Source organism: Myodes glareolus, chromosome 7 (genome assembly GCF_982192425.1).
Source record: "Myodes glareolus chromosome 7, mMyoGla1.1, whole genome shotgun sequence".
In the NCBI taxonomy this organism is placed as follows: domain Eukaryota; kingdom Metazoa; phylum Chordata; class Mammalia; order Rodentia; family Cricetidae; genus Myodes; species Myodes glareolus.
The window spans coordinates 56,148,415-56,170,333 of record NC_142032.1 but is presented as its reverse complement, the minus strand read 5'-3'; the positions used below and the strand labels follow the sequence as shown (position 1 = coordinate 56,170,333).

The 21,919-nt window shown below is 52.8% G+C and overlaps 1 protein-coding gene across 2 annotated transcripts; it reads right to left on the bottom strand.

The window, feature by feature from the left end:
- Nucleotides 1-563: 563 nt before the first annotated feature.
- Frmd8 (FERM domain containing 8) lies at nucleotides 564-21,110 on the bottom strand. 2 transcript variants are annotated; one of them, XM_048457990.3, is made up of 11 exons: nucleotides 20,932-21,110; nucleotides 20,546-20,630; nucleotides 18,708-18,875; nucleotides 15,819-15,920; nucleotides 15,107-15,165; nucleotides 14,837-15,003; nucleotides 10,280-10,504; nucleotides 8,391-8,514; nucleotides 7,244-7,387; nucleotides 3,131-3,335; nucleotides 564-2,024 (listed from the first exon to the last, which is right to left on the bottom strand). In XM_048457990.3, the coding sequence occupies exons 2-11, from the start codon at nucleotides 20,628-20,630 to the stop codon at nucleotides 1,903-1,905; spliced, it is 1,401 nt and encodes a 466-aa protein (XP_048313947.3). In that variant the 5' UTR covers nucleotides 20,932-21,110; the 3' UTR covers nucleotides 564-1,902. The 2 variants fall into 2 exon arrangements, with proteins under 2 accessions (XP_048313947.3, XP_087764332.1); XM_087908206.1 differs by having other exon boundaries at nucleotides 14,837-15,009; nucleotides 15,113-15,165.
- Between the last annotated feature and the right edge of the window lie 809 nt (nucleotides 21,111-21,919).

Below are 21,919 nucleotides of genomic sequence, written 5' to 3'. Positions count from 1 at the left end.
GGTACTATGCTGTGTCTGTGTTTCTTTCTTATCTCTGTTCCTCCTACCTAATGTTTCCAATCCTCATGTCCCTACCCTGGAACATATGAAACCACCATGACTAGGACTATGTCTGGGGTCACCCCAAAAAGGTGCCTACTGAGTGCCCATGTAATAAATAAAAAAGGGTGAATATGTAGGAAGTTAAGGCCTACCAGGCTGAGAGGTGAGTCAACCTGGAGTCTGCCCGGTGCTGTCAGAGGTCCTGATTGTGCCTAGCCAATGAGGAGCGAGCACATGATGTCAACGGCTTGGAATGCCTGGGTGCTGAGAGGGTATATAAGGCTCTCCCCATTGCTAAATAAATGAGTCTACTGTTTGTCTTTTACCCGACTCACAATGTCTATGTCATTGACTTCATGCCTTCTCACCGCTTCCCCCAGGGGGCTGTGAAGACCCAGCAATACCCAGGAGATACCAGATGAGACTTTACGGGGTGAAGTCCTGAGACACTATATTCTATGCATACCGGCCATATGTAGCTAGGACACTCTGGCTATTCCCTACAACAAACCATTCTGAAGTGTGGTAGGCACTGATTTTATTAATAAGTCAAATGACAGAAAATTCTGAGGACACTCAGGACATTTAGTCACACTGCTTTGTCCCAGAGGATTAAGGCACAAGTGATGCTTAAGGAAATGCATAGTTTGTGTGTGCACGCATACACGTCCTGGCCCCTCATGCAGCATACCTGGAGCCATCCACAGCAGTCGAGATGACCAAGACTGTCACAGAATGTGGCTGGTAGCTCTGGGAAGGCACATGACTCCAAGGGGATTGACTACATTGGAGGTGACATTACCCTACAGACAGACATTCCAAAAGCCAAGGCAGTTGTTCCCTCTAGGCTGCCGAGACCTCCGGATCTCACTGGGCAGGTAAGCTACTTCCCCTTAGAAATGTGAAGGCTTGCATTTCTGCGGCTTTCCACTGAGAAGACAAAGTTCTGTGTCTCTGAAACCTTGTGGGAGCTCCCAGGAAGTACTAAGAGCCACATACCACCATAGAGGGGCCTAAGGGCCTGGAAAGCACCCCTCCCTGGACCAGCTCCTCTCTAGAACAGAAAGGGAGCAGAGCTGGGCCCCCTTTACAGCATCCGTAGGAGAAAAGGCTTGCGTTAGTGTGGCAGGCCTCAGGGAAGCCCAAAGCGCAGTGCTGGCGCTAGCAAGGGGATTGCTGGGATTGCCAGGTCCCAGGCTTTAACCACTCAAAGCAGACGAGACAAGACAAAATCTAACACCCTGAGACCCAGATCATAGGAAAACAGGACTGGCAGGTGTGGGACAGAGCCATTCAAGTCCAGGGAGGTGAGAGGGCTTTTCCCGTGCAGAGCCAGTCCCGAGGACAGCCACAATCCATCCCAGAGGCGGGGCAACACAGGCCACAGGAAGGCAACCTGTCTGCTCAGCCTCCACCTGCAGAGCCTTCCTCCAGTCCCACACACCCTTGAGAGAAGGTGGCAGCCCTGTCCCAGCTGTGTGGATGGAATGTCAACAGAAGGAATACAAGATAAGGTCACCAGGGACCCGGAGACCAAAGGCAAACACTGAACTGGCAGGTCCTGAGCTCTGACTTCAGTCACCCGCCACCGGAACTGCCAGCAGTCCCTTCGGGAAAAGCAGGAGGGCACCTGGGGTCTCAGGCAGCTGCTGGGCCTGGAGTTCAGAAAGAGGCAGGCGGTATAAAGTGCTGCAGGCCAGTTCTTCCCGTCAGGCTCAGGGCAGGCTTGCTCATCCTTTTCCCAGCAGGCCGTGTACAGCACAGCCCCAGGCCCACAGCCTCTGGACAAGTGTGGCTTGGTCCTGCCTAGGGCAGTGACTGTTCAGGTCTGGGGTGCCCAGATGTCAGGCATGGCTTCCCTCAGCTCTGCTCCAGGCTGTCATCAGTGGGCTGTACCACAGTGTAGCTGCCCTGGCTGGTGGAGAGCTGTCGGCTGAAGAAGGATGTGGTGCGCTTTGGTTTCACCCGCTTGATCCCCTTGCCTGTGAGGATGAGAGAGACAGGCTGAGAGGAGGGGCTGGGTGCGGAGGTTGGGCTCCGCTTCCACCGGGCCAGCTCCTTCTGGACTCTAAACCGCTTCCCCTGAAGCTATCATCACTTGGAGCCCATCTCCATCCCAGACTCAGCAGCAGCGGCAGGATAGGGAACCATGGTCACCCTCGCCAATCCCAGACAGAGGGATGACTCTAGACCGGCTCTGCAGAGTGACTTTCGGAAGCCAACAGGTAACAGAGGACATGATGACAATGACACCTTGGTCTGCCTGTTCACATCCCTAACCACCAACTCGTGAGGAAAACATGCAGTTCCAACAACAGGCCAGAGAGATGGCTCAATTGTTAAGAGCTCTGGCTGCTTTTCCAGAGGATCCGAGTTCAATTCCCAGCACCCACATGGCAGCTCACAACCATTTGTAATTCCAGTTCCAAGGGATCTGAATCCCCTTTCTGGCCTCTTCGGCACCAGACAACCAAGTCGTACACAGACACACATGCAGAAAACACTTATAGATATAAAATAATTAAAAAATGAAACTAAAGCTGCATGCCTTTAATCCCAGCACACGGAAGGCAGAGGTGGGCGGTTCTCTGTGAGTTCAAGGCCCCTGCTCTACAGAGTGAGTTCCAGGACAGGTTCCAAAGCTACAGAAAAACCCTGTTTCAAAAAACCAAACCAGGGCTGGAGAGATGGCTCAGCGGTTAAGAGCATTGCCTGCTCTTCCAAAGGTCCTGAGTTCAATTCCCAGCAACCACATGGTGGCTCACAACCATCTGTAATGAGGTCTGGTGCCCTCTTCTGGCCTGCAGGCATACACACAGATAGAATACTGTATACATAATAAATAAATAAAAATGTTTAAAAAAAAAAAAACCCAAACCAAAGCAAAACAAAAGGCACGAAGAGTTTCCTTCCTGTTCTCCATGCTCCTAGAAGATACTATAATGGACATGTTTGTCAGTGAAGCAGTAAGATGGGTCAGAGAGGAAATGTACCTGAGGGCTGAGGCCCCGTCTTCCTTCAGCCCTGTGGCATGTGTGCATATGCGTGCTGTGTACATACTGTGCGTGCTATCACACACACCACTTACCGTCTTCCACATAGTCAATGGTAGAGAGATGCTGAAGCCGGCTACACACCACGCTACCCTGCCTCCGCAACTTGGGGCGCTGAGTGGGAGGTGGAGAGGGGCTGGGAGCTTCTTGAGGGCCAGATGCGCTCTCCTGGGGCAGAGTGGACTCAGCAGCCTGGCTCAGCTCAATGCAATACTCAATGAGGCCACTCATCAGCTCAGCCTGGGAGGGGAGAGGGGCTGGTGTGAGGCCAAGAGCAGCAACTGTTGAGGGACTTCGTGGAGACACACAGCCCTAAAGCCGTAGCTTCCTGGTGGGTGGGTGGGGCAGGGGAAGGGAGGAGAGAATAGGCAGGCTATCTAAGGACTAGAGGGCAGGGAAGATGTCTCTGATGTGACTTCAGAGGTAAGGTCTAGAAAGGAGGATGCTAGTCAGAAGGCACAGCTCAGGACGACATGTTAGTCAGAAGGTGCGGCTCAGGAGGCTGCATGAACTGGGCTTCTAGAAATCTGTCACAGCGGAGCTGTCTGGGTGAAGAAAGCTGCCCACGGGCTGGCTGAAGACACTTTTGGCCTAAGGACGAGAGTGAGGTCACTGGTGGGGTGGCTCCTTCTGAGCAGTTCTAATGTGATACCTCAGGAGTCTGGAAACAGACGCCTCTTTATACAACAGCTACAGTGGGGCCATGACAGCTGGCCTAGGGCTTTGCTCGTCAAAGAGGTAGCATCTTTATTGGGCAACATGCTCATTGAGCACCTACTGTGTGCCTGGCCTGCACGGGGGGTGGAAATGGGCTCACTGAGCACCTACTGTGTGCCTGGCCTGCACGGGGGGTGGAAACGGGCTCACTGAGCACCTACTGTGTGCCTGGCCCTGCACAGGGGGTGGAAATGGGCTAACTGAGCACCTACTGTAGGCCTGGCCCTGCACAGGGGCTAGACAGCTTGTTGCTTACTGGTGCATTTGAGGAGTAGAGACCTGAACTGCGTCAGAACCCCACGAGTGGCACCACCGACACTGGTCTAGCCCCTGCCACCTGTCCAGTATTGCCTGAGGCCTGCACAACAGCTTAGCCTGGCCTGGGGAGCAAGAGGAGAGTAGACGAGCTCCTTGACCGTAGGCCTCAGTCTCTGCATGCCCTGTCCTAACGTGTCAAGGAAAAGCGCAGCCACTACAACACATCCTCTCATGAGCCACACCAATGGCCACGGCATAGAACTTGGCCAGTGGGACTAGAAGGGAATTTCCCTCACCATCCAAGGCATCGAGGAAACTCTGAGCTAAACCCACATTGCTGAGGGGGACTATGTTTTTCCTTGGGTCAGGGGAAGGCCAGAGACACCTTTCTATCACTGTCCTGTCATTGAACTCTGTCAAGGACAAAGACTGAAATGCAACAAGCAGGCAGACCGGGAGGTGAGACCAGGCTACCCCCATTCAGACAACATAACCAGCCACATAGAAAACCCTCAAGAGCTGGCAGGTAGCTGTCAGAAGCGCAGGCTGTGGGATGTGTGAGTAACAAATCCATTGTGCTTCTTCCCTTCCTTCCTTCTGGGGTAGGACTGGCTAGAGACCCCATACTGGCCTTGACCTCATTATCTTCACACCTCAGCTGCTGGCTGGATTACAGGTGTGCGCCACCTGGCTTCAAATAGCTTGCTAAGCATTTCAGAATTCCAAATAAGGAATGCTCAACTGATAAAAGCATGTGTAAACACTGCAAAGATCAAGAAACTCTGAAATCGGGCACTTTCCTTTCTTTTTTTTTTCCTGCCTGCATGTATGCTTATACACCAGAAGAGGGCACCAGATATCATTACAGATGGTTGTGAGTCACCAAGTGGTTGCTGGGAATTGAACTCAGAATCTCTGGAAAAATAGCCAGTGCTCTTAACCTCTGAGCTATCTCTCCAGCCCCTTTCTTCTCTAAAAAGGTTTATTATTACTTTATGAGTGTTCTGCCTACATGTATACACGTACCATGTGTGTACCTGGTAAACAAAGTGGCCAGGAGTGTGTTGGGTCCCCTGGAACTGGAGCTAAAAGCAACTATGACCCGCCATGCGGCGGGTGCAAACTGACCCCAGTCCCAAGTCTTAACTCTGAGCCGTTTCTCCAGCCACTATTTCATTCTTTCCTTCTTTCATTAAAAAAACAAACAAAACTTATTTGTGTTCATGCGTGCAATGTTTGGGAGTTAATCCTTCTCTTCCACCTTGCTTGAGGAAGAATCTCTTGTTTCTTTAGCTTTGCCAAGTATCCCATCTAGCTGGCCCATGAGTTTCTAGGAGATTCTCCTGTTTCCCTCCCATCTCACCGCAGGACTGAGGGGCTTACAAGTGCACGTGACATTTGCCTTTCCACATGGGAGCCCGGGATCTAGACGAGGGTTAGTACTGTGCCGCAAGCACTCTCACTCCCCGAGCCTCCTGCCCGGGTCTGCAGGGCGAACCGCTGCGCCCGGTACCAAGCGTTTCAGCTAGGGGATGGCCAGCCTCTACGGAGCTTTGGTACCCGATCTAGTGTGTTTACTAGTAAGTGATACATACAAACCAATGGCTTAGACCAGGGAATCCGGAAAACAACAACATAAACCACACCCAGGGCTGGAGCTTTGGAAAGCAGACTGGTTGTTTCTATTAAAATGGAATAATTCTATTAAAATTGCACAACCCAGCATCTAAATCTAATTAAAACTCATAGGTTTTAGCATGATTTTTTTAAAAAAAGGGGGGGGAGGCTGGAGGGTTGGCTCAGAGGTTAAAAGCACTGACTGCTCCAGAGGTCCTGAGTTCAATTCCCAGCAATCACATGGTGGCTCACAACCATCTGTAATGAAATCTGGTGTCCTCTATTGACCTATAGGATATATGAAGGCAGAATACTGTATACATAATAAATAAATAAATCTTAAAAAAAAGTTTACTTTAAAAAAAAAGTGCACAGGCTGCTCTTCCAGAGGTCCTGAGTTCAATTCCCAGCAATCACATGGTGGCTCACAAACATCTATGATGAAATCTGGTGCCCTCTTCTGGTGTGCAGGCATACATGCAGGCAGAATACTGTACATGTAATAAATAAATCTTTAAAAAAGAAAAAAAGGGGGGGGTCAGGGGATGGAGCAATGGCTCAGTGGGTGGCAGCACTGGTGCTCTTCCAGAAGACCTGGGTTCAATTCCCAACTGTCTGTAACTCCAGTTCCAGGGAATCCAACACCCTCACAGACACACATACAGGCAAAAACTTAAAAAAGAGGGTCTGTGTCCACATGAAACCCTATGCACAAATGATCAGTGTAGCTTCCTGTCAAAAGTCAACGTGGGAACAACTCACAAGCTCTTTAGTGGGAAAGTGAGCTGGGCACCTGTGCAGCTGACCAAGAACAGTAAAATGGATGATGGGAACCTGGGGGTGGAGGTGGGGGTCATTCAGGGACAGAGGATTTGCCTGAAGTGTACGACCTTGGCTTTGATCCCATCAGCAGAAAGCAAGAAAGAAAAATGAAAGAGAATGGACACACCACACAAGATGGGCAAATCGAAAAGCATAATGTTTACTGAAAAGCCCCACCCTCGATGGCTGCCACACTACAGTGAATGGCCCAATACAACTTGTGTTCCTATTTGCTGCTCAGTAGGTATCTGGGCATTCAACTGTTTGGAAGATTAAAGGTGAGGACATGTGTTTTCAGACAGGAATCCTGAAACTTGTCTACGTGCTAAAAGAAGAAAGTGGGGCCATGAACAGTCCCCAGAGAGGCTCACAGCAGGGACAGCTCTGACATGGCCCGGGGAGAGGGAGAAGCATGGGCGGTGGATGGAAAGACTAGCTCTATCTCCTCAGGGCCTCGTCCTTCTGCACCTGCTCCTCAGCTGTCCTCTCAGGGGCCTCTGCGACAGGGAAGGCATGGCTGTGCAGATAGCATGAGCTGGACCCCAGGACAGTCTGCAGCTGTCACCCCCTGGTGTGTGATCCCAGAGCACAGCAGAGAGGGCTCTGACACCCTCTTCCCAGGCCCTGGGCAGCATTCCATGCTCCTTCCTGGGCACCTGAGAGCTCCCGTGGTTTGGGGTCCGCTGGGGACCCGGGCCCAGCCTCTGTCTAAGTATGTGTGAATACACAACTACCTGCTTGGAGTAGATCCTCAGGAGCTTGTTGACAGGCGTGCCGTCACTGTCACCATCGAACTCAAGCCACAGCACGGGCTCCTCCTCCTCGGGGGAGGTGTGGTCCCATGACAGTTCCTGGAAGCGCAGCCCCAGCAGCACATGCTGGGCAGCGGGAACAAGGACATGGCTTATTAAACTTCCACTTCCCGCTGGGTCCCCATCAGGCTCCACCTGAAGGAGACACTTGGCCTGGATGCTTGCCTCTCCATACTGATTTATTTTCCTTTCTGAGAGGGTCTCACTATGAAGTCCCAGCTAGCCTCAGGCTCACAGGGGTCTGCCTGCCTCTTCCTCCCACTGTTGGGGCTGAAGGGTATTTATCCTTCTTGTTTGCTTTGTGGCACTGAGGACTGAACTCAGAGCCTTATGTATATATACAAGGCTAGACTGCTACCACTGACTGGAGTCCCAGAGCCTCATGCTAACTCTGCATCTCTTCCTGTGTGAGGCCAGGAATCCATACTCTTCAATGCTTCCCCCTAGCAGGTCAGGCCCCTGATGGTTAGGGAATTGGCCAGGGCAGGGGTTTTGCCCTGGGAACAGCTGGGACTGGCATGCCAGAGACAGGTGCTGGCAGCTGCTGGATAGGGAGGGCTGCTCACAACTGTTTACAGGGCAAGCCAGAGGTAAGGCAGACACCAAACCAGGGAGCACTTGGCCAGTCCAGGGAGCTCCTAGCAGGAACCTTTGTGGAAAATGGCCAACTGGTCTCCACCATTGGCCAGAAGCAGCAGCAAGGTGCTGCCAGACACTACCCACTCAGTCACAGTTACCCCTCTGCCACCCCTCGGCATGGCTCAGAAAAGCAGACCCAGAACAGACTCAATCAAAGAATGCATGAGCACGACTCCAGGGACATCCGCGGAAGGCAGAGTCACCCACACGGTCTACTCAGTTCTGTTCCTCAGACACCTGTGACCTAGGTGAGCCACGAAGACACGGACAAGACACCCGCTCCCTTCTCCCCCACTAAGGACAGTTCAGTCCCACCCTGAGGGGCTAGCCTGGGGTGGTACCTTCTCCTTGCTGGGACAAGACACCCCATCCTTTCTCCCCCACTAAGGACAGTTCAGTCCCACCCTGAGGGGCTAGCCTGGGGTGGTACCTTCTCCTTGCTGTCGATGACATGCACACCCTCCAGACTGATGGCCACAGTAACTGGTTTGCGCCCACCGCGATGCAAGAAGCCTTGGGCTGGCTTGTCGACCTCACCATGGAAGAAGGCACACCTGAAAGGCATAGTGTCACACACAGGAGACTACTCTGGGCACTCGGAAGCTTGAGCTGTTTGGGTGACTGAGGGGTAAATAGAAGCCTGCCCTGGGGGGGATGGTAACACCTGACTGGACTGAAGGGGAAAGGAGGACCTGGGGACTATAACACAGGGTGGGCACTGTGAGCAGAAGGAAAGGACAAACCCAGGAAAGATAGAGCCAGGTGCATCATGGACCCCAAGGAGTCTGGGTACCTCAGGTGAGGCGTAAGGTTGAGCCTGCTGCTCTGTCCATGGCAAAAGCCCTTTAGCAGCAGGGACCTGCTGGTGCATTCAGGAAGTCAGGGCTGCCTAGGATGCATCGGGGCTTAGGACTAAAGGGCAAAGTGAGGTGGTTTCAGGGCAGCAAGATGCCTAGCTGTTGTCTCCGCTATGATAGGCCAGGATTTCACCATTTTGAGGCTCACCCTTGCCTCTTACACTTGCCTAAAACAAAGCCCAAGGCAAAGTCAGCTCTCTCCATGCAGGAGGGGACGAGAGGTGAGTGCACGCCCCTCTTCTGGAGAATTCTGCACCCACCCCTCCTCAGCTGTTAGGTTCAGTTGATGAGGAAACGGAAGCTGCCATAGACCCCCCCCCCGCCCTCCATTAACTTCACACACTACTGGACTGCCCATTAGTGAGCATATGCACAGGGACACACACACACACAAAATGTCACCTCATCCATTATAAAAACCAGTACATTGTCCCTGCTAGGGCCACATCTCCTACTTTATTGTTCAGTAAAACTCCATAAAAGCTAGGCACACTTGCTATTTCTTTTTTGAGACAGGGTTTCTCTGTGTAGTCCGGGCTGTCCTGGAACTAGCTCTTGTAGACCAGGCTGGCCTCAAACTCACAGATCCACCCGCCTCTGCCTTCCGAGTGCTGGGATTAAAGGCGTGCGCCATCGCCTGGCGCACACTGGCTGTTCCTAACCCTCTTCTCATCCTGCCCGACTCTCCCACTTCCAGTAGGCTGAGGCCAGTCCACAGCACCAAGATGAGCTCGACGGGGCACAAGAACGAAGCCCTGAAGATGCAGGGTTGCAGCACGTGGTCCTGGCATGAAGAGACACTCCTGCCTGGACAGTCTCCTCCACACCATTCCCTCCGGGCCATTTCTGAGGGCTCCAGACTTGAAACAGCCCAATCATTTTTCCAGCCCAGCCAGGAACCCAAATGCCCACGTGGAATCATCAGTCACGCACCCAACAGGCATCTTCTCTAATTGGCAGCTCCCAGCTGGCACATCCCAAACCAGGTTCCCACCTGAAGGAACCTGCCCCACTGAAGCCTGGGTCCCACTGGTCAACACAACAGGCTCGTGTCTAGATTACTGTTCCCACTTCCTCTGCTCTTCTGGCTGCTACCTACAGCTACAGCGAGTGGTTCCCTACCTCTGGTTTCTCACTCAAAGGGCAGCGTCTTCACTGTGTGGGGCGTGGCCAGCAAGAGAGAATTATTTGTTACACCGTGGGAGCGAGAGCACTAGCTGAAAGCAATCAGCCAGGCCAAAGAGGGGCTGTGGCGGGGAGGAGAGGACAGCGGAAGGAATGCCGGCTGGAGATGGGAGGAAGCACAGATAAACCACTTGGCACCAGCGGCAAGCCAACTCTTCAAGAGAAGGACAGTGCCACTGGAGCACAGGTGGGCTCCCTTGCTGCCACCCTGTCAAGCCTGGGGCCGGTCTGGAGGACACTGAAGAGGGGACAGGAGCTCCCGAGATGCAGCACTTACCCGTAGAAGGGCAGCTCATGGCACTTGAGGAGGTAGGCGCGATAGTGGGAGCCCAGGGCGGCCTCATGCTCACTCTCACTGCCTGTTGCTTCTTTTACCTGGCGGTAGGCGTTCAGCAGGCCTTGCTCGCCTGGCCCAGCCTTGGCCCCGCGGCCCCGGAAGGCAGCAAAGAGGCCATGGCCTCGCTTGCAGAGGTGGGCAGGGAGGAAGGAGTCCAACTTCTCCCTGCAGGGGAAGGAAAATGGGGTAAGAATGGCCCTTCCAGGGGGGCTGAGGTCTTCAGGGTGTGAGTACCTTGCTCACAGGGTGGGCAAGGCTTGGCAGGTGGCAGGGCTGAGGAACCTTCAAGGCATGACTGCATCAAGTCCTCTGCTGTGCAGCGGCATGGCCAAGGCTTTCTTTGTACACCAGCTCCCAAATAATCACTCGGAGACTTCTTATTAATTACGAAAGTTCGGTCTTAGCTTAGGCTTGTCCCACTAGCTCTTGTAACTTAACCTGCTTCTATTAATCTGTTTTACCATGTGGCTTTTTGCCTTTCTTTCTTTTTCTTTTTTTAACCTTTCTTTCATTCTGTATGTCCGATTCCCTCCATGTCTCCTTGGTGTCTGACTCAAGCCTAGATTCATCTCCTACCTCCCTCCACCCCCCGCCTATTACTCCTGCCTAGATACTGGCCATTCTGATCTTTATTAAACCAATCACAGTGATATATCTTCACACAGTGTACAAACATCCCACAACATAGCAGGGTGACAGAGGTCCTAAACTACAGAGAGATTCCCCACTGTACCCACCCAGTGGTGGCCTGTTCAGCCTGGCTCAGGCTGATATGCAAGGCCCACTGTTGAGCTGGGGAAGGGATGCTCTTCCTAAGAGAAATATGGGGTTCCAGAAGAAGGGAACTCATAACAACTTCTAAGCCATGGAGGGACAAGAGACCCAGAGTATGCATGAGGGAACCTAGAGCAGCAGGCACAGTGTGGTCAGACTGGGGCCCCCACAGGTCAGGCTCTGAAGCACTGAGACCAGCAAGGGCACCTGCCTATCAGAAGAAGAGGGACACAGGTGCTACCCTATTCCTAGTAACAGGTTCCCTTACACTAAAATACAAAAGTTCCATAAGCCTGGGCCTAGGACTTGGGAGGAAGTCCTGTAGGGACAGACGAGGGTTACCATCTAAGGCCACACTCAGCTCCTGCTCTCTCCTTCCCTGTCAGCACCATCTGCTCACCCAGGAAACTGAAGAGAACACTCTAAGCTGTCTGACACACAGACAGAGTGTCACCAGGACCAATCTTACCCAAGAGGGAAGGAGACAAACATTTTAGTACCCACTGCACGCTGGGTACTACGGAGAACCCCTTTCCCATCAAATGAGGTCTGGTGACTCTCAGGGCCGGGGGAGAGCAGAAGGCTCAGGAGATGCTCAGGTTGGGATGGAAAACCAGAGAGGGCAGAGGAAGAGTTTGGCTGGAGCAGGTGGCGGAGCAACGCTGTGTTCTGAAGCAGGACAATAGTTTCCCGAGTGAATGGGACTTTTTCCACCCAAATGATAGGAATGCGGGACACTCTGTGCTGCTAGTTCTGTGTCAGTGTGACCCAAGCTACAATCACCTGAGAAGAGGAAATCCGACTGAGGAAATGCCTCCCTAAGATCCAGCTCTGGACCAGCCTAGGACATTTTCTTAGTGGCTGACTGAGGAGAGCCAAGCCCATTGTGAGAGGGGCCACCCTTGGGCTGGTGCTCCTGGGTTTCATAAGAAAGCAGACTGAAGCTAGGTGGTGGTGGCGCACACCTTTAATCCCAGCACTCGGGAGGCAGAGGCAGATGGACCTCTGTGAGTTCGAGGCCAGCCTGGTCTACAGAATGAGTTCCAGGACAGTCAGGGCTACACAGAGAAACCCTGTCTCGAAAAAACAAACAAAGCAGACTGAGCAAGCCATGAAAAGAGGCCAGCAGGCAGCACCCTCCATGGCCTCGATCAGCTATACCCACCTGGTTTGAGTTCCTGCCTTGGTTTTTCTCAGTGGACGGTGATTCGGGTTAATGTAAGCCACACAGATGCTTTCCTCCCCAAGCTGCTTTTGGCCATGGTGTTTCCTCACAGCGGCAGGAACCCTAACTACTGACAGCCTCTCAGTGTCCTATTCAGCAAAGAATGACTGAACACCCAATAGGATTCTCACAGACTCATGGAAAACAGGGCCTCTTCCTCACACAGCTACAGCCTCCAGGCTCACTCTGGGGGTGGGGGAGGGTCCTAGCTTGGTCCCAGGTTCACGCTATAGGCTTGCCTATAGTCCAGCCTTCTGGAAGCATTTTCTCTCTTGAGATTCCTTCCTCTCAGACGATTACAACTTGCATCAAGTTGACATAAAACTAGCCAGCACCAAGCACCACACTTTCCATGTCATTTTTCGGTGGAAAAAGTCCCACCCACCCGGAAACAGGAACATGAGGCAGGAAGGCTCTTGGTGGAAGTATGACCATTTTACACCTCAGGTCACCTGGGCTCCTGCTGGCAGAGAACTGGCACTCCAACAGACTGTATCCAGAGTAGTAGGTCCAGGTCCTGCCTACAGCAGAACCATAAGTCCCACAGGCACAGAGAGCCCAACATAGTTCTCATAACTTTGTAAACCTCCCCATTGTCACCCTCTCCAGAGAGGAGACCTGCTGGGCTTTCGGGATCTAAATGCCAAGGCCATGGGGAGGGGCGCTGCTCCAAAGGAAGAGAAGGGAAAGCTAACAGGGAAGGAAGCTGTTAGCCGGAGTCACAAGTGCAGAGGGGACTCCAGCTGTGCCCATTTCACCATCTGTGTCCCAGTCACCCCAAATCCTTTTTTATTTTTTGAACAACAGCTCCATGTGTCATGGAAAAAAGCCTATTCTCAGCTCTCGGGTGTGTGCAGGCTCACAGTGGGGTTCACGGGAGACACAGCTGCAGCCCATCAGTGGCCTAGCCCCTGTACTTCCTTCCTCTGGGTGGGCCTGGCATAAGCTATGTGTCATGAGAGTCAGCCTGGGGGCTCCAGCTGGGTAAGGAGAGTGGCACCTCTCCTCTGCAACACAGCTGCCACAGCCACCTGGCCACAAGCGAATAACACGCTGAGCCAAGAAGACAAGAGCTCACTGACAATGAGGAGCACAGGGTCCGGGACACAGCTGAGCTTAGCCCAGGACACCCTGGCCATCTGGACTTGCGTGTCACATGAGTGAGCAGAGGAACTTCCTGTGCAAATGAGCGGAGCTGGGCTTCTTTATTTATTTGTGTGTGTGTGTGTGTGAGTGTGTGTGTGTGTGTGTGAGTGTGTGTGTGTGTGTGTGGTGTTTTTTTAGGTATGAGTGCTCTGTCTGCATGTGTACCTGGACGCCAGAAGAGGGCATCAGATCTCACTATAGATTATAAATGAGATCTGGTTGTGAGCCACCATATAGTTGCCAGCCGTCAGTGCTCTTAACCACTGAGCCATCTCTTTAGCCCCGGAGCTAGGTTTCTTTTCAAGCACAAGAAAAACAGACTTGCCCATCTTGAGGTTCAGGATGCTATGGCCACCACCAGCCTTAGACAGCTCAGCTGTAAGCCTTCACAGGATTTTCAACCCAAGATAGTCCTGCCAGGCCCGCTCCAAACAGTATCAGCACAGGGTCCTTCTTTGCCGACTTACCCATTGCAGGATTGGGGAAACAAGGAACCCTGATTAGAAATAGGTCAGAATGGACGTTTACTAGTCACCAGACTTTGTCATGATTGTTGTTGGTCTTACCAGGGTTTCGTGTAGCCCAGGCTGGCCTTGAACTCCTGACCATGCCGCTTCCACTTCCTGAGTGTCTATGGTAATTATGAGAATGAGGCATCATGCCTGACTCCCAACTCTTAGCCCAGGTTGGCCTGAATTCAGGCCATCCTCTCTCAGCCTCCCAAGTGATTACAGGTGTGAAGTAGACCTTGTCCCTAGAATTATTTCTAACTTCTGTGGAGGCAGAGACCAACCTGGTCTGCTATGATGGCAGACTCAACTCTCATCTTTCTAGAGACAAACCAGAAGTAGGCAGCGGCTTGGTCAGTGTCTGGAGAACAGGCTTCTATTCCTGGGGTTTGGAGTTTAGCTGAACTGTTAGTGGTTACTGGGCGGCGGGTGTGTGTGTGTGTGTGTGTGTGTGTCACATGGTCACTTCCTGACTGTGACTCTAATGAACAAAAGCAGCACTCCCTCCTGACTTCGCTAGAGATAGGCTCCATCCACACGTGCACATCCCTTGCCTGAGGATGTCTCTTAGACATCACTTCATGTGTGTATCCACTGCCCACAGACAAGGAAAAGGGAGCTCAGAAAAGTGGAGACCTCTCACCAAGGCCACCCAGCGAGCATGCGTGCATCAGAGGCCTGGCTTCAAGACTGCCACAGGTGCACACATGCCACAGGTGCACACATGAAGCAGATGCCTGGCTTCAGGACTGCTGCACCTTGCAGGACCTAGAACTACTTGTAGGTAGAATCCTGCAGAGCGTACTTCCCACCGGTGCCCATCTCAAGTCTCACTGTCCTTACCTCAGAGTGCAGGCAGCAGGCTGGCCAGGCTGATAGGGCCCAAGCTGCACACGGCACACGAGGGCACCCAGCACCTCACAGTCCTCCAGGTCACAAGGGTACCGAGCAGTCAGCACATTGCCCTTGGCTTCCTCATAGAAGAGCCGCAAGACCTCCTCATCATGGATCTGCAGGTCAGTGGCATGAAGATGGTGGCTCAGAGGAACTGGGCAAGGCATGACCGTCTAGGTATCTAGGGGTTGGGGACACTGGGCTCTGGGCATGCCTTACCTGGAGCTCTCGGCGCTTTGGGAAAAACACATTCCTTCGGAACTGAAGGGAGGGCTCATCTGGGGAGAGACGCTCGAGTCAGGGCCTGGTTCCCTTGCATTACGCAGCCCACCCTGCCCTGCCCTAAATGGCCCAACCTCGTTTTTATCCCTGGAGAGAGTCCTCCTGAATGGGGGGTGCTGACCAGAGAGTAAACACATAATGCATCTCTGTTCATAGCCCTCACCAGTCTAGCCTTCCCAAGCCCCCCGCCCCCCAGATGCCCCTTAAGTTCTCTGTCAGGTGTGACTGGCAGACTGCCGGGAAGATGGAGCCCTACCCCAGTAACACCAATTTACGGCCACATCATCACCCACAGGGAAGATGGAGCCCTGCCCCAGCGACACTGACCCATGGTCACACAGGGAAGATGGAGCCCTCTCCCAGCAACACTGACCCACGGCCACACAGGGAAGATGGAGCCCTGCCCCAGCGACACTGGCCCATGGCCACACAGGGAAGATGGAGCCCTGCCCCAGCAACACTGACCCATGGCCACACAGGGAAGATGGAGCCCTGCCCCAGCAACACTGACCCATGGTCACACAGGGAAGATGGAGCCCTGCCCCAGCGACACTGACCCACGGCCACACAGGGAAGATGGAGCCCTGCCCCAGCGACACTGACCCATGGCCACACAGGGAAGATGGAGCCCTGCCCCAGCGACACTGACCCATGGCCACATCGTCATCCGTGGCATCGGTGAAGCGCAGCAGCAGCTCCGGCCACTGACGGCCCAGCTTGTAGGGCTGGTGCTTGGGTTTCAGCTGCACCTCTGTAAGGCAAGAAAGGAGACAGCCATGAAGCTGCGGACCAGGTCGATGGTACCTATCCACCCATCATTTGTCCACCAACAATGAGGACAGTCACATCCAACAATAACTGAGCAGGCCCAGAGTCACATCAAATGATTTAAGTGTATTCGCCCTGGGGCAACCCAGATCTCCATTCTACTTGGAGAGAACCAGGCTGGGTTAGCCACCTGTCTCAAGCCAGAGCAGATGAGAGATTCAACTTATACAATGGGGCCCTGTGAACTCAGTGCTGGGGTCCTGAGATGTTAGCTGAGAGGTGAGGTAGTGCTGGGCTCACTCAGGGGTATGCTAAGATGTCTGGTGAGGATGCCACCACATGCTTGCCAGACATGAACACTCTCCCTCTGGCTGTCTCTAGCTGTCTCTTTCCCCACTAACAGCTGAGCACACTGTCCTGCCAGCCAGATGCTAAAGATTCTTTGACCACTTGGACCTTCCTTCTGAGCCATGATCTTGACCAAGTAGCAACCCCAGCTTCCAAGTGGCCTTCTTGCCTCTAGCCTTCCCCATTCAACCTCGGCATCTAGCTCCAAACCTTTCTTGTCCTATTTCTGACTCAACTTTCCCAGAGAGGGTCCACAGCCCCCATTTCCTCCACCTCCCCCATCCTTTCACTATCCACAGGCTCACAAGATGGGGCTATGAGGCAACAAGATCACTCATTTCACCTGCAGCCCACAAGGGATGGCAACTGCCCAGGGCCACACAGTCAGCAGCGACATGGGACCAGGGCTGAGTTTCCCAAACCTCCCTTCAGTGTACAGTTGACTCAAGAGTAAGGATGCCCTCTCAGTCCTCCACTGGAGAACCCCCTGGGTCTGAGTCCCTGTCTGTCCCAGCACTGAGAAAATCCAGAGTGGGACAGTAGACCTGGGGGCCTTCCCTCCCATGTCCCAGAGATCCCGCCATCAGAACAGGGCTATCTCAACACCGCAGTCTGACTTCTGAAGTGGACCGTCTTCCCTAGCAGACATCATCCTGGCGCCAGTTCCATGAAGACACGGGGAACAGGCCAAACACAGCAAAATGAGGAGGCTGACGGCCTCTGCCTCACAGGCACTCATAGCTGGGAAGGCTGGTCACGGCTCTGCTCTCAAGTAGCCTTTCAGCCTCCCACCCCAGCCTGGGAAGAACGGAGGTGGTAAGCAGCCTCAGGCACTCTCTTGGACAGTGGCGCCACACAGGCACACAGGCACACAGGGATGCATTCAGCTCTTGTCACTGTTGGGCCAAGGGGATGTGAGGGAGGGAGCAGGATAAACAAAGTGGAGGAGGAGCCGGCTGCTTCTTGCGGCAGAATAGTAGGACCTGCTATCCCCAGCTTTCCACACAGCCAAGGGGCCCACAGGCCTGACCAGCAGCTCAGAGGGCAAAGGAGGGGCTGGGACAGCAGGAAGAGGGTGGGTGTGAGCCTGGGAAGGCAACTGCAGGAAGCTAGGGGGCAGGGAGGAGCAAGGATGGGGGCTGGAGCTCCTCCCACAGAATAGAGGCAGAAACCCTAGGGACCCCAGGAGAGGAAGGTACCAATTCTGATCCCTGGGGCCTGTCCTAGGCTGTCCTGTTCAAATTCTAGAGACCAAGTGCCCCCTTCCCCCACAACAAGGGAACAGCCACTCTTTTTTGTTTTTGTCAAACTGGGGACTGAACCAAGGGCCTTGCACACGCTAGGCAAGTATCTACTGCTAAAGGGAACTTTTTAAAAGCATACTTTGGTATATGCTCAAGTTTAAAAACTGTTATTATGCTGGGCGGTGGTGGCACATGCCTTTAATCCCAGCACTCGGGAGGCAGAGACAGGCGGATCTTTGTGAGTTCGAGGCCAGCCTGGTCTACAAGAGCTAGTTCCAGGACAGGCTCCAAAGCCACAGAGAAACTCTGTCTCGAAAAAACAAAAACAAAAAAAATAAAAACTGTTATTATTATTATTATCATTAATTATTATTGTGTGCACATGTGCGGCCATGAATGTGGAAGTCAGAGAACGACCTGCAGGGCCTTGTTCCCTCCTTCCACGACACAGATTCCAAGGGTCATACTAGGGTGACCAGGCTTAGCGGCAAGTGCTGTTACCCACTGCGCCATCTTGCCAGCCCTCAAAGGAAAATTTAAGCTCAGAAAACATGCCTGGTACCAGCACTGATCTACTTCCCAAAATGATGACAATGATCTTCCTTGAGTCCCTTTCCTTCCATGTTAACAGGCTCAGGAACCACAATGAGGGACTTATTCATGTGCTGGCCTGAGCGTCTATAAATCCTGTCCTTGTTCCCATTCCACTTTGGGCCCCAGTCTACAAGGGCAGAAAATGTGGTCATGGGGCCAGAAGCTAGGTAGGGCAGGGCCTCTTCTTCCGCAGCCCCACACCTGAGCAAAGGTGTCCCTGTCCAGGACTACTTCCTGAGCCACATTCACACTCTTCCCTACTGCCAGCGGTCCAGAGGTTCGGCACTGTGGTCTGTCTCGGTCCTGACACCCACCAGCCTAGTACTCTAGATCTGAGGACCTCACACTGCAGTGCAGACCTGAGCCACGGGGAAACACTTAACTCACACTTCCAGGGTGTGGCTCAGATTGCATGCTCTATAAGCAGGGGCCCCAGCAGCGCTGTACCAGCACAAGAAAAAAGGAAGCGACCAAGGATCCAGAATCCCCCTCCGGGCTCTGGGACACACCAGGTTCCATCTTTCCCTGACAGGTTCTGATAGCTAAGCCCTCTCTCTGCCCCAGTTCTCACTGCTAGACCTTACCCAGAAGAGGGGAAACGAGCCACAGTGCAAAGGCCTCCAGGGCCACATCTGGAAGCTGCAGGACTTCATGGACTGCGCGGTGCAGCTCATGGGCACTGACGGAGGACAGGTTCTCCACGGCCAGGGGCACTACCGTGTCATCGGCCAGGTACACCAGCACATCAGCCGCTGGAACGTAAGTCAGACAGGGTCAGTTCAGGCCCACCCCCAGACCAATGAGGCATTCTCCACCACCGTCTGCTCCTCAGCACGACCCAGGCTACGTTGACATATTCCATCAAAGTCCCCTTTAACGGTGATGCCAGGTATGGGGACGTGCACCTATAGACCCAGGACTCAGGAGGCTAAAGTTTGAAAGGGGGGGCTAAAGTTTGAAAGGAACTTGAAAGGGGGGTTTCAAGTTTTAGGACAGCCTGGATTACATAGCAAGACCCAGTATTCTAAAAATTAATAAATAAGCCAGGTAGTGGTGGCACACACTTTTAATCCCAGCATTTACAAGGCAGAGGTCGGTGGATCTCTGAGTTCAAGGCCAATCTGTTCTACAAAGCAAATTCCAGGGCGGCCAGAGCTGTTACACAGAGAGACCCTGTCTTGAAAAACCAAATAAATAAATTAAAAGTGCTGCCTTTAAGGGCTTTTTGAGACCTCAAATTACCCAGAAACTGTGGCCCAGGTACCAGCCCCACCTCACCCCCTAAGGTTTGTCATGAAAACCACCTCCTTTCCTCTGCGGCATCAAATAGTGCTGTATTGTCAATGTTTCTCAGGTGGGGAAGGTGGACGGCGTAGCTCATCATGAGGTCACATCTCCCTATCAGGCTGGGAGCAAAGCCAGCTAGTGACCTTCCGACTCTGTCTGGGTCAGACTAAGAGGGCAATGACAATTTCCAAGGCCACTCCAGGTTACAGCAGGGGCCAGGTCTCAGCTTCGCTGGGACTCTTCAAAACTCTAAGGACCAATTCTGTGGCTTTTGCAGATAGCTTTAAGTAGACTAGGAAAAAACAAACAACTCAAATAGCCAAGTGTTCCCTTAGAATAAACTGGATTCCCATTTGGAGCCAGTGGAAGACGCTTGCCAGGGTGGCCAGGTTCAAATCCCTATCCCTGAACCATAGGCCCAGTAAAGGAACACTGAGCTCGGGAGCTCAGGTTCTTAACTTGTAATCCTTGGCTGCTCTCTGCTTATTGGCTGACTATAGTGGGGCTCCCTGTCAGTTGTAAATCTGTAAAACCAGTTAACAACCCTTCCTCAAAGGGCCGCCAACCAATCGGATGAAGCCTGTGAATATGCTGGGGACGTTCACATATAGTTAACACGTTCTAGACACTTTTTAGATTCTGCTGTCTTCTGCTCCAACAGCTACTTTGAGAGATCAAACAAGTCTCCTCCAGGAGACTGAGGTCAGATCCATTTTATAGGCAGGAAAACGGGGCCCTGAAGGCTCAATTCATGATCGCTTTGGCTGGCTACGGTAGTCTGGGACCTAACAAGCTCTCTGGGGCCGAACTGCCTTCTAATAAAAGAGGAAGCAAATCCTCGCTTTCAAAAGACTGTGAGAACGAAATGAAACAAAGAGTGTGGTGTCAATTTCCATTGTGTCTTCATTTGAACACAGACCTTTATACAGATGGGAGACGATTCAACAAGAGGATGGCTTGGTCACCTAAGCTTGATAGAGCCCAGCTAAGTCCTGTGAGTTTGCCACACCTTAACACATCGTATTTCCTACTGACTATAACATTAACTTGCCGAAAAAAAGGCAAACGGGAGCCACGTCTCCAGGGCCGGGACCAAAAAGGGTACAGAGGATATGAAAAAAGGGTAGAGACTTACCTCGGGCTCCCACGGAGGAAACGCTGCTTCGGTGGGAACGCTCCGCTGGGCCCAGCTGCCCCGTGTTACCTTCTGCCCCATCCATCTGTAATAGGAACGACAGAGAGCATTTAACGGGGATCCTGGGCAGTCCGTCTCAAGCTTTCACCCAAGAAGCAAAGGGGTCCCAAGCTCGGTCTACAAGTCTTAATTTAGGTACAGTGATCAATTGTGTCGGCTGAAAGTGGGAAGTGACCCTCGGCAGAGTGCAGGTCGGGGTGGTGTTGGGTCAGGTCGGTGACCGTCAGGTGCAGGGGTCTAAGGTCGCTTGCAAGGGATGCCCAGGCAAGTCACGGCGCGCCCCCGTCCAGGGCGGGGACCCGGGCAGGGAGTGACCGCGCTCTCACTTCGCAGGGTTGCAGAGCTCGCTTCCTCACGCCAGAACGCCACCCGATTCAGGCCTCCAGTGGCCCCACCACCATGCCAGCCGGTGGGGTCTCAGGCTCCAGCTGAGGGTCGGTACGCAGGGTTTGAGCCGCGGAAGCTACCGTGGGAGGAAGTTCGGGCCGAGGCCTCGCCTCTCCGACCATGGGAACCAATAGGAGCCCGAAGCCTCGGCGCACGCGCACTCACTCGCTCCGTCCTTCGGCCTCTCCCACCTGCCCGTCCCAGCTCGAAGTGTTGGGCACATCTGAAAGCACTTGGCACGACCCCCGAACTAGTTATGGCCGTTGTTTTGTTTCGTTTTTTTCTAAGATTTCTATTTTTTCTAAGATTTATTTAATATGTATACAACGTTTTGTCTGCATGTATGTATGCCTGCATTCCAGAAGAGCTATACAGAGAAAAATCAAAAAACAGCCAAACAAAGCTAAAGTAGGCAGGGTAACCATGGTGACAAAGGCCTATATTCCTAGCACTTGGATGGTGGAGGCAGGAGGATCAGCTGGAGTTCAAGGTCATACTTGGCCACATAGCTAGCCCAAAGTCTGCCTGGGCCATATGAGACTGTCTCCCCCAAAAAAACCCCACAAAATAACAGCAATGAATATGACAGAAGGCTACAGTACTGCTACAGGAGACACAAATCACTATAGGCAGAGAGAGGAAGGTCTTTAGTTTCTGCTTACCTACCAGGTGCAGGACATGGGCCAACCCCTTTCCTGTGTACCTCATGAACATGCCTTATGGGTTCTGTGACTGGAACCAAGAGGATTAGTAGCTACCATTTATGTGCTGGGTACTTTAACATAAACTTTTGTGTGTGTGTGTGTGTGTGTGTGTGTGTGTGTATGTGTGTTTGTGTGTGCTCCCACGTGTGTATCTGTGTGCGTGTGTGTGTGTTGATGTGGGTTAAACCCAGGGCATCCTGCATGTGAAGCAAGCACTCTAATC

Excerpts from the sequence above, each read along its gene's own strand:
- Frmd8 (XM_048457990.3), bottom strand. The coding sequence starts at position 20,630 with ATGGATGGGGCAGAAGGTAACACGGGGCAGCTGGGCCCAGCGGAGCGT. Across the intron at positions 15,921-18,707 it reads GCTCGTTTCCCCTCTTCTGG|AGGTGCAGCTGAAACCCAAG; the intron begins GTAAGGTCTAGC and ends CTTGCCTTACAG. Across the intron at positions 8,515-10,279 it reads CATGAGCTGCCCTTCTACGG|GTGTGCCTTCTTCCATGGTG; the intron begins GTAAGTGCTGCA and ends TATGCCTTTCAG.